Below are 15212 nucleotides of genomic sequence, written 5' to 3'. Positions count from 1 at the left end.
CAGCTTGCTGCCACGAACATGGCCCATATCCACCATTTAGACGTATCATTCCCATTCAGTTCGTGTCTAGTCATTTTCAGAATTTCTTTTGACTGTCTGTATATGGCTTTATCTGAATACACTTTTTCCATTCACTAAGACCATAAATTGACACCATTCATTTGTCAGTCTTTTTTTTTTTTTCCTTTTTTTTAACCCATGAAAAGGCTGTAGTATTCCATATCTCTCACCCAAATTTGTTTGCTGAAGTGACCCAAAATCTATTTTTGGGATTCGTTTTGAAGTGTTATCTTTGTGTCCCAAAGCAGGCCCTTCTGAAACTGATGATGTTGATGACAAACTCCCCCTTTCGAAGTCTTTGCAAGGTATAACTTTTTCACTTCCATTTTCCCACATGATGTTCTTATGTAATGTTTCTTTATACTGGACAGACTGTGTTTTTGTATTTATATCTGTATTATTACTTTTCTAAATGGAAAAGGAAATGTATTGGCCTTTTTTTTTTTTTTTTGAAACATAAATGAACTTCACAAGCAACAATTTTTGAAAACCAATTTTCCCTTTTGTGAATCTAGTAATGAATCTCGAAATGGGTACATGACACACTTTCATATTTAAGGTAAAGTACACATTTATACCTTATATCAGAATAGTCAGAAATAAGGCTTATATTGTATAGTTAGTAATGTAAATATCAGTAAGGTCATGTTGATACTTAATGTTTAGAAAGATTGTAAGATATCATTTGTAAATCCCTAATTTTATTGATTGAATGTCTTTTGGGGAATTTCTGTGTAGTGTTCCCTCCCTTGATGAACATAGGCTATTTGTGATGGCTTTACTTTACCTCTGCTTATTCCGGCTTGAGTGCATTAGATTTCATTCTTTTTCCTTCTTTGGCTGCTCTATGCAGCATGTGGGGTCCTAGTCCCCCCACCAGGGATTGAACACACGCCCCCTGCATTGGGAGCACAGTGTTAACCACTGGACCGCCAGGAAAGTCCCAAGATGTCTTTTCTTTAGCTGTACTTTTAATATAAATGTAATTGCTTGATTTACATTTTGAGAGAACAAAAAGTACACACAGAATCACCCTTTACTTACCGTGTTATGACCTGAAGAACATCACCTGACTTATTCTTAGCCAGCCTTCCCTTTTTAAGTACTGGTCCTTTCTCCATTACCTCTCCTTGTTTTGACCTCACACTTTTGTTTTCTTTGGCATTACAGTCAAAGAATCCAGCGCTCCATAAATTCAAATGTTAATGTTTAATGGGGAGAGGGGAGCCGTGTGTTGAGAAAGCATAATTTAAGGAGTTAAGTAAAGAATAATTCTTGGCTACAGATTTATAGATTTACCCATTGTTTTGAGCTCAGGTGAGTTTTCAGAACATAAAATAAATGGAAAAGAATCCCAAGATAATTAGAGCTCCATAAGATTAGACATGGAAAACCCCAAATATTTGGTCTTAACATGGTACTTTAAATTTGAAGGTGCTAGGTACTGAATGACAGTCTTTTATTTTTTTTAACTATAGTCAATGCTCTTTAAAACTCAAGATAAAAGTGTATAAAACCTGTGTCTGGGGGTGGGGGTTGCCTTTAGTATAGTTTCTTAAATTAGTTATCAGTGGATGACAAAATAGACCTGATGTTTCCTCCTGCTCCCTTGCTTTATTCTTCCCTATAGGTAATACATTTTTATTTCTACACGAAGGCAGTGATTTTCAGTCTTCTCGATGTTAGTACCTCAGACATTTAAGGACGGAGGATCAATAGTCTGGGGCAGTTTGGGCACTTAACCTAATTGGCTCTCTTGGGTTTTGGATGACTTCTTTCCTGTTTATGAGTAAAGTTTCTCCAGTAGGATGAGCCTGTTCACTGTTGAATGCCTAACCTGATACATTGCTTTATGTTCCAGTGTGTAGAAGCAGGCAGATTATATTACCTGAATTAAAATGCTTTTGAGACTAAAGGTAGTATCTTAAGTTTTAACTTCTGCATTTCCTTTAAGTGCAACTTTGATTAAATAATGGGGATTTAGTTTCCATAGCTTCCACCGTAGTACAAATGGAAAGCAAGAAACGTTTCGCAGCCAAACCTGAACTTGTGTTTCTAGACTTGATAGAGTCTTACGAGCAAAGACAGAACTGACTCTGATGTGTGTTTTTGTGTGTGCATCAATGGCAGATGAGCTTGGCGCTCTGAAACAAACTATTCTAGTTCTCAAATTCGAATATCTCTCAGTAGTTATATTGTGTAGTTCTAGTATCTAATATTAAATCCCCACATCTACTTAGGTTTACTCTATATGTTTGCATTTTAAAATAATTCTTTTGAGTTTTCATACAGAAGTGTTAACAAGTTTTTCTGAATTAGATAATATTGTTTGAATTAACTGCTAAGAAGTTAAAAGAATCAGCTTGTATTTGTGTTTTTATTTGCATTGTTGCCTAGTTTCTCTTCTCCCAGCATCAGTCTTTATTGGTTTATTATATGGGTTTATCTTCTTTTTAGGAAGCCATCATTCTTCAGAGGGCAATGAAGGAACAGAAATGGAAGTACCAGCAGAAGGTTAGATTTGGGAATTTTTACTTTGCTGTGTTTATATTATATTGTTCTGTACTACAGGGAATACTATCCTTAAAACCTTATTTGGAAATAAAATGATTGTTATGGTATGCCTTCTTAGCCAACAGGTGTTTTTTTTTTTAGCCCTAAAGATGTTAAACCTCTTTTACTGTATTGAATAATAAAATATGTGGGGACTAAAATTTAAGTGGTAAGTAAAATTCTTCATGATGCAAAATGTTGCCCATTTTTTCGTGGTCATCTTATGCCATATTTGGAAAGAATGGTTTTAATATTTAAAATTTAAATTATTACTGGCTCTGTTCATATCAGGGTAATGTCGGCTCCATAAGATTACTAAAAGAGCAATGATCTGGCTGCTCATTTTTATACTTACAGCCACCCCGTGGACCGCTGTGTCAACCCGCCATCTTCCTTTGATTGCAGGATTGAAAGAATATTCAGCCACAGCTTTTTAAGTTATTGGAATCTTGAGTTAAACCGTTATCATGCAGAATGGCTTCCTAATTTGTAAACTGTTTAGATAGTTCCAAAAGAATTTTTATAGGTTTCTCCCAAGGAAAGCAAGTGGTAAGGCAACTAGATCTTATTTTAGAATTGTTGTTTCTCATATAAGCTGGTCATGTCAAGCCTTATTTTTTTAAGACTAAAAAAGGAGTCTATTCTGTACCTTTTTATTCTTTATATTTGCCTTTTTTTTTTAATCCATAATTTGATATTTTACCCTCTTTGAGTGGCGGGAGTTCCAAAGGTCGCTGGAAAGTTGACTGATCTTTCTAAATTCAGATTTAGAATTGGAGTGTTCTAATGGGCTTCCCGGGTGGCTCAGAGGGTAAAGCATCTGCCCGCAATGCGGGAGACCTGGGTTTGATCCCTGGGTCGGGAAGATCCCCTGGAGAAGGAAAAGGCACCCCACTCCGATACTCTTGCCTGGAAAATCCCATGGACGGAGAAGCCTGGTAGGCTACAGTCCATGGGGTCGCAAAGAGTCGGACACGACTAAGCGACTTCACTTCACTTCAATGGAATACATTTCTTGCAGAAATACTGAGATGCTCATTTAAAATAATATTTTAAATTTCTTGTTGAATTTTTTTAATAGATGATGGTGTTGGTGAATTTTTTTTTGGTTTGTTTTCTTTTACTGTGTGGAGGTAATTAGATATTTCCTCTGTAACAAAATCCTGTTTTAGATAGGCAGTATTTACAACAAGGAAATAAAACCTGTTTACAAGATGAATCATACTGGTGTTCATTGGGCAATGTGATTTAGATATTAGGCTTTGAATCACTTTATTTTTGAGGAAATTTTTATTGTCATTGCAGTGTTAATAGAGTTGAAGTTAGGTTCTAGTCTTTATTCCTTTACTAACAAGTGAACATAATCTTTGGCAAATCAATTAATCTCTCAACCTTTGCAAAATGAAAGGAGAGTTGATAAAGATACTCTCTAGCTGAGCTTCCAGCACTAACATTCTGATGTACATTTGTTTTCTGTAGTAACACAAATATTTAATTTTATAAAGTATGTTACATGCAAAGTTAGTTAGATGATACAGTCCTGTCTGTATTTGTCACAGTAGTCACTGTTTTGATATGAGGGTTCCCACCGCAAAAACTTTGTGGTTTTATTTAACAATATAAGCCACTCCTGGTATTTCTGAAAGAAGAGGAGAAATAGTTTTTTGTTTTTTTTTTTTAACATAATAAAGCCTTTGTATATATCCTAGCACCTTCTAGTTACAGCAGGAAAACAATTTTAACTTCATTATAATCTTACTCCTCTAGAAAGTTTGAGTCCTTTAATGCAGGTAACTTGGTATTGTCTAATAGTTTTCCAGAGTTTTTCTACTTTTTGTTTTCTCCCTGTTTAAAAGGGTCAGAGATTTTCATTTAACAAGTATGAGGTGAATTCAAATGACAGTAAAATTTTATGGTAGGCTGCTTTTGGAATATCAAATCCGTAAAATGTTGGAACATAATAGAAAGTGCTTTATAATGAATGTCATTTTAGAATTTTATTTTTTTCAAGATTCTACTCAACATGTCCCTTCAGAAACAAGTGAGGACCCCGAAGTTGAGGTGACTATTGAAGGTTAGTTATCTAAAAGCCTTGATTCCAAAAGTGTACTTCTGGTCATAAAAATTATTTGTCACATTCACATTGCCAAGTATGCATTTCATTCATTTTTAAAGGAAACTTGTGGGAAAAAAAAAAAATGGAAGCATATATGTGTATGTGTGACTGAAGTAACCACATCCCACAGCACACCCAATGCTCTGGGAGTTTTAGACAGCAAAACTAAGCTGTGAAGATGAGTGGTGGACCAGGCTATATACTGGTACTTTCTACCATTGGGAAACAGAATTTTTAAAAAGAGAAAACTATGACCAGACCGGCTGCACACAGAAATAGATTTATAACCTATTACTGAGCTGTGACATAGGAGACTTACTTAGTCCTGGGACCCCGGTTGTCAACCTTAGTGAGGTGGAGGAGAAAGTATCAATAGTTCAATTTCTAAAGCGAGTTTTCCCCTTAAAATGCTAACATATAATGTGTCCTTCAAAACTTTTGAAGCAGCAGCTGTAAAAATATTCTAAACTAATGTATATAAAGTTGCTTCAGACCTAGTTTCTTCTTCGGAGATAGTGCATGAATTCAGATGAGCCAGTGTATCCTGCATTATTTAAAGATTCAGCTAATTATTAACAGGAGCATGCCTTATATTTCATAGTTATTAAGTGTACTGATTTTTTTCTTTTTTATCTCACATGACTCCTGTAAATTTTTTTCTCCTCAAAGTGATTCTTTTCTAAAGCAAAAATGTTGTTAACCCCCGCCCTGCTCCAGTGTCCCTGTACTCAGCGGTAGATGTCACTTTATTGTGAGATCTAAAAATAAGCTAGATGTGTCCACATGCATTTACAGGTGTTTTCAGTGTACAGCTTTATAATGAGCAAGTGAAATACACACATACCACATTTCCCATAGTGTTTTTCCCGTAACTTTACATCCTGGTACTTCACTATTTTGTTTAACTGCTGCATAACCTGTCTTGGTTTGCCATCTCTGTCTCCTTTTCTTCTTTGTTTATAATAGCCTGTCCTCTCCTGATGTCCACTGGTTACTATGGTGTTTGGCTATTTCAGACTAGTGAAAACGTTTGTCTTCATTGCTTCTAAATTATAAGCTGATCGGTAGCTTTCGCCCAGTATCAGAAATTTTCTCCTATTTTGCATGTTAACATCTCAGTTAATTTAATATACACATTTTATCATTAGCATAATTTTACTAACCTAAAATTGTTTTGAATTGTTTCTAGTCTAGCATTTAATAATTTAATTTATTCATTTAGTCATTCATTCATTTATTCATTGGCCACACCAGGCAGCTTGTCGGATCTTAGTTCCCCAATCAGGGATTGAATCAGTGCCCCCCGACCCCCTGCAGAGGAAGTGTGAAGTCTTAACCCCTGGACTGCCAGGGAAGTCCTCAATAATTGACTTTAAATTAGAAGCTCAATTATGAGAAGAAAATCTAGATTATATAATATCTAGATATTATAAATTAAAATTATAAGTTAAAATCTAGATATTATAAATACTCAGAACCTTTTCCTTCCTATAGAGATAAGAAAAGTAGATGATGATTAAAATTATGAGCATAGGGACTCCCCTGTTGGTCCAGTGGCTAAGACTGAGCACTCCCAATGCAGTAGACCTGAGTTGAATCCCAGATCAGGGAACTAGATCCCACATGCTGCACTAAGATCTGGCACAGCCAAATAAATATTTTATAAAATTATTAGCATAAACCTTTAAAATAGGACTAGTAACCACATTGATTCATCTTAAACCTTAAAACCCATAAAGGCTATATTAGAATTGCTTAGAAAATAAACACTTGGTTTTCATAGTGTAAACCTTTAAAGGGATGTCAAAATAATTAAGACATCAATAGCTTACAAACCTGAAACGTGTGTCAGTCTTTTCAGTTTTCATTCTTTGAAGGGAATGATAAATTCCATTTCTTTTAAACTAAGACATAGTTCCAGAGTGTTGATTTATCATCCATATTTTCCAACTAGTAGAATTTTGCTATTGAGGCTGCTGCTTTATGTTCAGAAGACCAGAGAAATACCAGGTCTGTGTAAAGTAATTACTTTTCCTAGTAACATTTTCCATGGGATGTGTGCTCACAAACAAACTATATACCAACTCTAATTAAATTGCTAATTAATTGTTATCCATACATTATGGAAGGTAAATTTTAAGTCTGTGATATTAACAAGGAAGGTCAAATGAGAACTGACATCCACATCTTTTTGATAAGTATATTGTATTTTTTTTTTTCCTAGAAAGACAAGTACAGATGGTAGAAACTAGAAAAATATCCACGGTTAGAAAATTAAATTTTGATACATTCTAATATTAGAAAAATATATCACGCATTGAAATGGTAACTTTGAGATCTGAAGAAAGACCTCTAGTGTAATACTCTTAGTAGCAGGGTGGTGGGGAGGAGCCTCCTTTCCTGAACAAGGCACCTTTAAAAGGAGAAGTGTACCTAGAGGACTATGTTAGTTTTCTTTAGGAAAATCCTTGTTCTTGAAATAAGACAATCCTGCTTGCGTGGTGGTGACTTTCGTTTTCTCCTATTGTATATTCCTGCATTTCCCAAAAAGTTTATAGAAAAGAAAAAAGAAACTTAGTCTTCAAGTGAGTTTTGTAAGGTTTTCCACATTAGCCTTGATATCTTTATTTGCCACTATGTGACTGTTATTAAGGGTCTGATTGAGACTGATGCAGACACGTTATCCTGCAAGAAACAGTCCCCTGAGCTGAGATCTGCTCTTCCATTTGCTGTTGCTCAGTCTCTCAGTCGTGTTGCACTCTTCGCAGCCCCATGAACCGCAGCATGCTAGGCTTCCCTTCCATTTGTGGTGATCCGTTTGTTATTGAAGTCAGTGGTGCACGTGTGGAAGCTCTGTGACCTCGGTTTGGGAAATGTCTCTTAGAGTTAGAGTTATATGGCTGTGCATGCCTTGATTTCATAAACACCATGACTTCATTTTTGGTTAAAATCAGACTGTTGTCAGGTCTTTGGCTTAGGCATGTGTTTGATAAGGGCAGAGAAAATCTTGCCTCAGAATTATTTGAAGTCTGGCTGTCATGAATGAGCTGAAGATGGAAAGTATTGTGCTTTAAAAGAGATTTCCTTATATGCAGTTCATTTTCAAACATTTTCCGCAACTTGAGCCATTCACACGTGTTTATTTGGCTGAGGCAAAGCCCCCTGATTATTATTATTTGTCTTCAGATTGCTTTTAAATAGATTAAAAGGGTTTCGTGTCTTCTTTTTTTACAATTTTTTAAATTTCATGTCTTCTTAAGTAAAACTGTTTGAAATTTAAAGTTTTCTTCGGTAAATAAATTAATTACATAAATATTTACACATAGGAATGCAGTTCATAACACCACATATATATACATGGACTGCTCTTTGGATAACACTGCTTTAGGGTTTCAGTAATTGGATTTCATCCTCTCATGGTATCCTTTTTTGTGTGTGAAATTTAGAAATTTTTGACTGTCGCACATAACTTTCAGGATTGTGCTATTCAAACGTTCATTTATCAGTCCACAAATATCAGACACCTTGTATGTACTGGCGGCTGGAATAAGTGTTAAAGATTTTGGAATGAACAAGATAGGCAAGTCCATTGGAGGGTTTTGAACAGGGAAGTAATAAATTCTTTCTTTTTGAAGAAACAGGGCCACTGTAAAGACTGAGAGAGCAGATCATAATGGAAGCAAAGTGATTATAGTTACTCAGAGGGAGATACTTTAGAATTGCGTGGTGACAGTAGGAACAAGGAGTGATTGAATTCAGGGTATTTTGAAGACAGAGCAATTGTCTTGGTTGGTTGTTGTTTAATTATTCTTATAAATGTTACTTGAGAGTTTGTAGAATCTATATAATTGGGTATGTTATCATTTGAATATTTTATTTTTAATTTTATAGTTGCTAACAAATCACTTAGTTGACATCCAATTATTACATAAAAATTAGACTTTTGGAGGTGTTAGGACCTGGATCCATGGGTGAAAAATGCCATTTATTAATTTGAAATGTGGAGGGTAATTAATACCTCCAAATAATTTCAAGAGAAAGAGTACCTGATTTATTTTTATTTCATTTCTTTTAGTTTGAATAGGTGTCAGATTATTTGATAAAAATTACCAATTTGATCATGTTGAAAATAAGTATCAGAAAAAAGTTTTTATATATTAATGCATTCATCAAGAATTAGATAAATTCAGTAACACATTTGAGCTCTGATTTCTGTGTTCTCTATGGGCATATCTGTAAGTAGTATGTGGCAAAAAGGAAAACCAGGTTTTTCTTGATAGAAATTTTGAATTGGGGACTATCTCTGCCCTTTTTTCATGGGGTGGGAGGCTTGTTTTTAGCATTGCAGCATAGCTAGGCCATATTCCTCACTCATTTGCAGCTTTTGCATGCTAAAATACCTTGAAATACATTTTATAAGCTTCTAGTTTTGAAGATATAAACATTTTTAGTTTGGGCTTCAATTTGAAGCATCCAGAGATGCATGGTTTTTTTTTTTTTTTTTTTAAAGAAGTGATTGTTTATAATGTGGAAGCGCCATGATAATTAGAAAACAGTGCTCCCTGCTGAACTGATTGTTAGAGGCAGACTGATTTCTGCGACAAAGAAATAATTTTAATCCTTTGTGAAATGGATTGTGAGGTCAAGAGTAACGTTTCCTCATACTTTCCCAGAATCAGTTTTTTGCTGCAGTAGTGGAGAAAAAAAAAAGGTGTGTTTGAGTTCATAGCTCTTCTTGACGTAATTCCATATTTCATATAAATTAAAACACCCTTTATAATTATGTAGTAAGTATATGAAATGGGTTAGTCTTTTAATAGAATTTATGTTGTGGTATTTTATTATCACAAATAACTTCATCTGTTCACATTTAATAGATTGACTTCATTATTGTCTCGAGAGAAATGTGATAAATGCTTTTTAATGTTTTACAGTCTTTGTTAAATCATTTGTTAACTTGTTAAAAAATACTCTACTAGATTTGTCTTTTTTCTAGTTATGGTCAAGGAGGTTATTTTTATAAAATATATTTAGACTATTAAATCCTTTTGTATTAAAGTAAGTTAATCTGATTCAAGAAATGTGGTTGTTGGACACTAAAGAAAAGCAAAGCTCTCTTGCCCTTTCCCCTTCACCTCAGTGTCAAACTTCTCAGATTACAGTTGGGATGAATTTTGTTACCATCATAAGCTATATTTTCTTTTTTATATTCTTTCAGTTTTCGTTTTATCTAATTTAATAATCATTTAAAATTTCAATTTATAGAAATATTTAGGCTATATTAGCCTGTAAGGAAAATCGTTTTGTTTTAAATATCATTGCTTAACGTTCATAAAGAAATACACTGAACAGTTAAAATGCTTGGACAATATTCATAGGTCAGATAAGTATATTTCACTTTATCCTTTGCAAACTAGCCTAAAAATATTCTTTGGCTTCTAAAAATCTCTTTGGAAATTGGAAAAGAAGGATTTTGTCTGTCTGTTTTCAGAAACCAAACATTAGAGATACCTAATATGTTTTCCAAAATACATCTACGTAGGGCATTAAATAATTAGGTTCAAACCTATTATGGAATGTTTTGACTATTTTTAATCCTTGTACTAACTTATGAGCCCAGAATTCTTCATAGTCAAGTTTTTATTTTACTGGTAGTTCGTCATTTCAAAATTGTTCTTTTCCACAGATTTTTTTTCTGGTTTTGCACGTGCTTTTCTACAGTGGAATTGAACACTGAAAGTTTTTATAGTGTCGTCTGTTGTTATATGGTAACTGTTGTCTGAAGTAGTATCCGTTAGAGTAGCACTTTAAGATTTGCCAGCGCGTGTGCTGTGCTTAGTTGCTCAGTTGGGTCCAACTCTCTGTGACCCCATGGACTATAGCCTACAGGCTCCTCCATCCTTGAGATTTTTCAGGAAAGAGTACTGGAGTGGGTTGCCATTTCCTTTTCCAGATTTACTGGCATGTAAATAAGTCCTAATATGACTTTATCTGGCCCCAGTGACTCAACACCTTTTTCTCCTGTTGGTTTGAATGGTCAGTAAATGATTTCAGGTTTTTAGAAATCTGTTGACATTTTCTTTGGCCCTCCATATCTCCAAGCTTTAACCAACCATGGATGAAGAGTATTGGGGAACAATTTTTTAGCAAGTTCTACAAAGCAAAATTTGAATTAGCCACGTGCCAGGGAGCTATCTGTCCAGCACTGACATTGTCTTAGGTATTATAAGTAATGTAGAGATGATATGAAGTATAAGGGAGGATGTGCATAGGTTATATGTGAGTAATATGCTAGTTTTATCGTGACGTCAGCATCCGTGGATTTTGGTATCCACAGGGTTTGTGGCACCAGTCCCTATTAGCCTGTAAAGGAAGAACCCACAGTCAGTGAACAGGAGAATCAGTGTGCCTTGTCCTCTGATGCTATGAGAGGAATGACATTTAAGTATTTTAGGCTTATGCGTAGATTCCCTTGATTAATATACAGAGTATATAAAAGTCACCCATTGCTGTGCCAGGCAACGTGGCGTATGATGCTAAATTTGGATTTCATGTTATTCTTTGAGAGCTTATCTATTAGTTAATAGCTTAAAGAATTATATTCATGATCTCATAACATAGTTAAGTCTGTAACATTCTCTGATCCTGTTTGTTAGCTATAAAATGAGAATGAAAATTACCCTGAAAAGGGTAATTTATTGTATCTTATGGTATCTCTTTGTTACTGCTGTTTCCTTTAACTCAATAATTATTTTCTTCTTCATTCCAAGTTTAAGTGTAGATTTCTTAAAATGATATTTTCAATAATTTACAGATGGTGTTTGAATAGAAATCTTAGTCGTGTGCCAACTGGTATTTTCCAGGGATCAGAAGAATATGACAGTGACAGCTTTTCTTACTTGATCCAATGTCCTTAATTCTAGCATCAAATATACTGCAGCATCATAGCAGAGTTGAGTTGTAGTGATAGCTACAAAGAAAGCTTACTACAGATTTCTTGGGTGGTCTATATTCTGTGCTTAAGTATATGATCTCCATACATAGGTATTGTATCGGATGAATCAACAATGCTTGTTTCACAAATAATGTAATCTTATTTCTTTTAGTTTTGTTTATTGAAAGTTATCTGTACAGTTAGTTATCTAACCTCCTTTATGTGCTTGAATATTGTATAAGTTTAAATATTTTTCCATTCAAGCTACATATTCTTCCCCCTTCCTTATATATTTGTATGGTTTCCTTAGCTGTCTCCATTGAAACCTTTTTCATGAAAGACTTAAAATACACTATAATTCTTGACAGCCCTCTGAAAGGAGTTAGGAGAAAAGGAAATTTCTAATGACTTAATTCAAACTAATTTCAAGCAAATTGAAAAAAGAAGACAAAGGAAAATGAGGATGATTCACTTGATCAGCTCCCAGAAGAGTAGGAAAGCTGGAAATGTAACTGGGAAAAAATGATGCTGAAATGGCAATACAGAAATTAACAACTGACGTTCCAATCATACTTAAACCCCCCACGTCTTTCAAGTGTTGAGATCTTTACAGGCAGTGGCTGTCGTTCATTTTGCCTGTCCCTCCAGTGATGATGGTTTTCTTTTTCAAGATGATGACTATCCTCCACCTGCCAAGAGACCAAAGAGCAGTGAACCTCCCCAGCCACCCGTCACAGAACCTGCGAATGCCGGCAAACGGAAAGTGAGGGAGTTCAACTTCGGTAAGATCCCGGTTAAGTGTGGTATCCTCCGTTGTTAATTAGAACTAGTAAGCTTGAGGAAATTCACTGGTGATCCAGTAGTTAGGACCACTTTCACTGCCTGGGCCCAGGTTTATAGTCCTTGGTCAGGGGAACTAAGAGCCCGCAAGTCATGGTACAGCCACCAAAAAAAGAAAAAGAATGGCAGGCTTAAAAATCATTGTTACTCGCAGGTTCAGACATTTGGTGTATGTGCTTGGCTGAGGAGCCAATGGGGCGAAGCTACCATCTGTGGGATTAAGACTGAACGCCTCTAAGTCAGAATCCCGCCCAGGCGGAACGATACGGCAGCGCCGCGGAAGCCTCGGTTGGCCTCGGATAGCCGGTCCCCCGCCGTCCCCGCCGGCGGGCCGTCGCCCGCGTCCCCCGGGGCGCGGCGCGGCGCGCCCCCGCCGCGCGTCGGGACCGGGGTCCGGTGCGGAGAGCCCTTCGTCCCGGGACACGGGGCGCGGCCGGAAAGGCGGCCGCCCCCTCGCCCGTCACGCACCGCACGTTCGTGGGGCGCCTGGTGCTAAACCATTCGTAGACGACCTGCTTCTGGGTCGGGGTTTCGTACGTAGCAGAGCAGCTCCCTCGCTGCGATCTATTGAAAGTCAGCCCTCGACACAAGGGTTTGTCGCTCCGGGCCGGCCGGCGGCACGGGCCCGGCCCGGGGCGGCGGCGGCGGCGGTGGTGGTCCGTGCCACCGCCCCCCTCGCTCTTTTCCCTCCGCGGGCCCCGCCTCTCCGTGGGCGGGCGGCGGTGTGTCCTCGGCCCCGGCCCCGGTCCTCGGGCGGTCGAGGGGACGCCGCCGTCCTCCGTGGGGCGGGGCGGAGGCTCGCGAGGGAGAAGGGGGGGGCGCCCCTGGCGGCGCCTCCCGGCCTCGGGGCGTCGCGCCCTCCTCCGCTTCCCCGCCGAGGGCCCGCGGGCCGGGACGGGGGGGCGGGGGAGAGGCGTGGCGCGGGCGAGGGTCCGGGGGCGTCGCAGGGCGGCCACGCCGTCCCCCTTTCCCGGGGGGGACGCGCGGGGCCGGGGGGCCGGTGGCGCGCGCCTGTCGCCGCTGCCGCACGCGTCCGCGCGCGTGTCCCCCTTCCCTCTGCCCCGGGCGGTGGGGGGAAGGAGGAGGGCACGCGGGCGTCGGCGTGGCCCTTGCGCTCTCCCTTTCTTCAAGAAAAAAAAAAAAAAAAAAATCATTGTTACTGACTTAGTAATTCAGTTATCTGTCTGAGATTTAGACCACTTTTTAATTTCAGATATAATTTTTTAAGATTGATTCTATTTTCTGGCTGTGGTGGGCTTGGTTGCAGTGCACGGGCTTCTCTTGTTGCCTTGCACAGACTCTAGGGGTCTGGGCTTCAGTAGTTGTGGCTCACGGGGTCAGTTGCCCTGCAGCATATGGGATCTTAGTTTCTGGATCAGGGATCAAAGCCACATCCCCTGCATTGGCAGGTGGATTCTCAACGAATGGGCCACTAGGGGAAGCCCCAGATAGAATTTTGATATTAGTTTTCCTTGCTTTGTGTAACTACTAGCCTCTAATCTAGTCAAATCCCAATGGAGACAGTGTATCCATTTGAAGGGACTAAGTGAAATATTAGTGGCAAATTGGGTTTGTGATCCTTATTTTGAATAGATAGAACAGTTAGCTGTACACATTTTAAAAAATAGCACTTTAATATATTTTAACCTGTCTTTAGTCATAATTACTGGGCTTCCTAGGTGGCGCTAGTGGTAAAGAATCCACCTGCCAATGCAGGAGACGCCAGGGATACGGATTCAGCCCCTGGGTGGGGAAGATCTCTTGGAGAAGGAAATGGCTACCCACTCCAGTGTTCTTTTGTGGAAAATTCTATGGACAGAGGAGCCTGGGGGGCTGTAGTCCATGGGTCACAAAGAGTCGGACACGGCTGAGCGTGCATGCAGCACACCACACCCATACTAAGTGTGCATGTGTTTTTAGCATGCTATTAGGAGTTACAACTATGCACAAACTCGTATTTCCATACAACTCCGACACGTGTTGGAAGGTTTCCTGCACAGTCTTGGTGACTCTCTCTCTCATTTTTGCCTCACTTTGTAGTGTTTAATTGTATGGGTCTTTTCTGCCCACCTGCTTTAGAGAATTTATGATTTTAAAAAGAAGTACTCAGTAAGAAGGGTTTTGAAAATAAACTTTAAACACCCTAACTCCAATCTCTTATTGAACCAATTATAAGTACCATAAAAAAAAAAAAAAACCAGTTCTTACGAAAGCAGTAAAATTATATAGACTGTTTCAAATTAGGATATATTATGTAGAAAATAGGTCTTGAGATGTTGGGTCATGTTAAGAGCATATTAGTGCCCCAAACAGGGATTTATTATTGAGTTTTAACTTTTTCTCTAAATTTTCAGAGAAATGGAATGCTCGAATTACTGATCTGCGTAAACAAGTTGAAGAGTTGTTTGAAAGAAAGTATGGTAAGTCTTAAACTCAATAATTCTTGTGACATTTTGTTCTCGAGCTTTTTATCATTGGACTGTTCATCTAACATGAGCAAGTCCCATTCTACCAGTGTGGTGCCTGCCTTTTTTAATCTGTCTCTGAGAAGGCCGTGGATGGTGGCTATCCAAATCTTAGAAATTTTGTTTCTAGATTATAGCAAAGCTTTACAAGAGTTTCCTTTATTTAATTGTCAACTCATACTTCCTTTTAACTTTCAACTTGCATATTTGAGTTTGTTTTTATATATTTGTTGTAGACTTTGAT

At 38.0% G+C, this 15212-nt stretch overlaps 1 protein-coding gene across 8 annotated transcripts in view; it reads left to right on the top strand.

The window, feature by feature from the left end:
* GTF2I (general transcription factor IIi) overlaps positions 1–15212 on the top strand; it is an 82763-nt gene that overhangs the window by 39389 nt on the left and 28162 nt on the right. For 3 of the 8 annotated variants that reach the window (XM_019987532.2, XM_070780001.1, XM_019987531.2), the window contains exons 10-14: positions 306–365; positions 2518–2574; positions 4625–4687; positions 12335–12445; positions 14858–14923. In XM_019987532.2, the coding sequence (XP_019843091.2) occupies positions 306–365; positions 2518–2574; positions 4625–4687; positions 12335–12445; positions 14858–14923 (357 nt within the window). The remainder of the gene's footprint in view (positions 1–305; positions 366–2517; positions 2575–4624; positions 4688–12334; positions 12446–14857; positions 14924–15212) is intronic. The other 5 variants (XM_019987533.2, XM_019987535.2, XM_019987537.2 and 2 more) reach the window with 5 other exon arrangements.

The sequence above is a fragment of the Bos indicus genome, chromosome 25, assembly GCF_029378745.1.
Source record: "Bos indicus isolate NIAB-ARS_2022 breed Sahiwal x Tharparkar chromosome 25, NIAB-ARS_B.indTharparkar_mat_pri_1.0, whole genome shotgun sequence".
Taxonomy (NCBI): domain Eukaryota; kingdom Metazoa; phylum Chordata; class Mammalia; order Artiodactyla; family Bovidae; genus Bos; species Bos indicus.
Note: the sequence above shows the minus strand (reverse complement) of the source record. Positions and strands in the feature narration are given on the sequence as shown.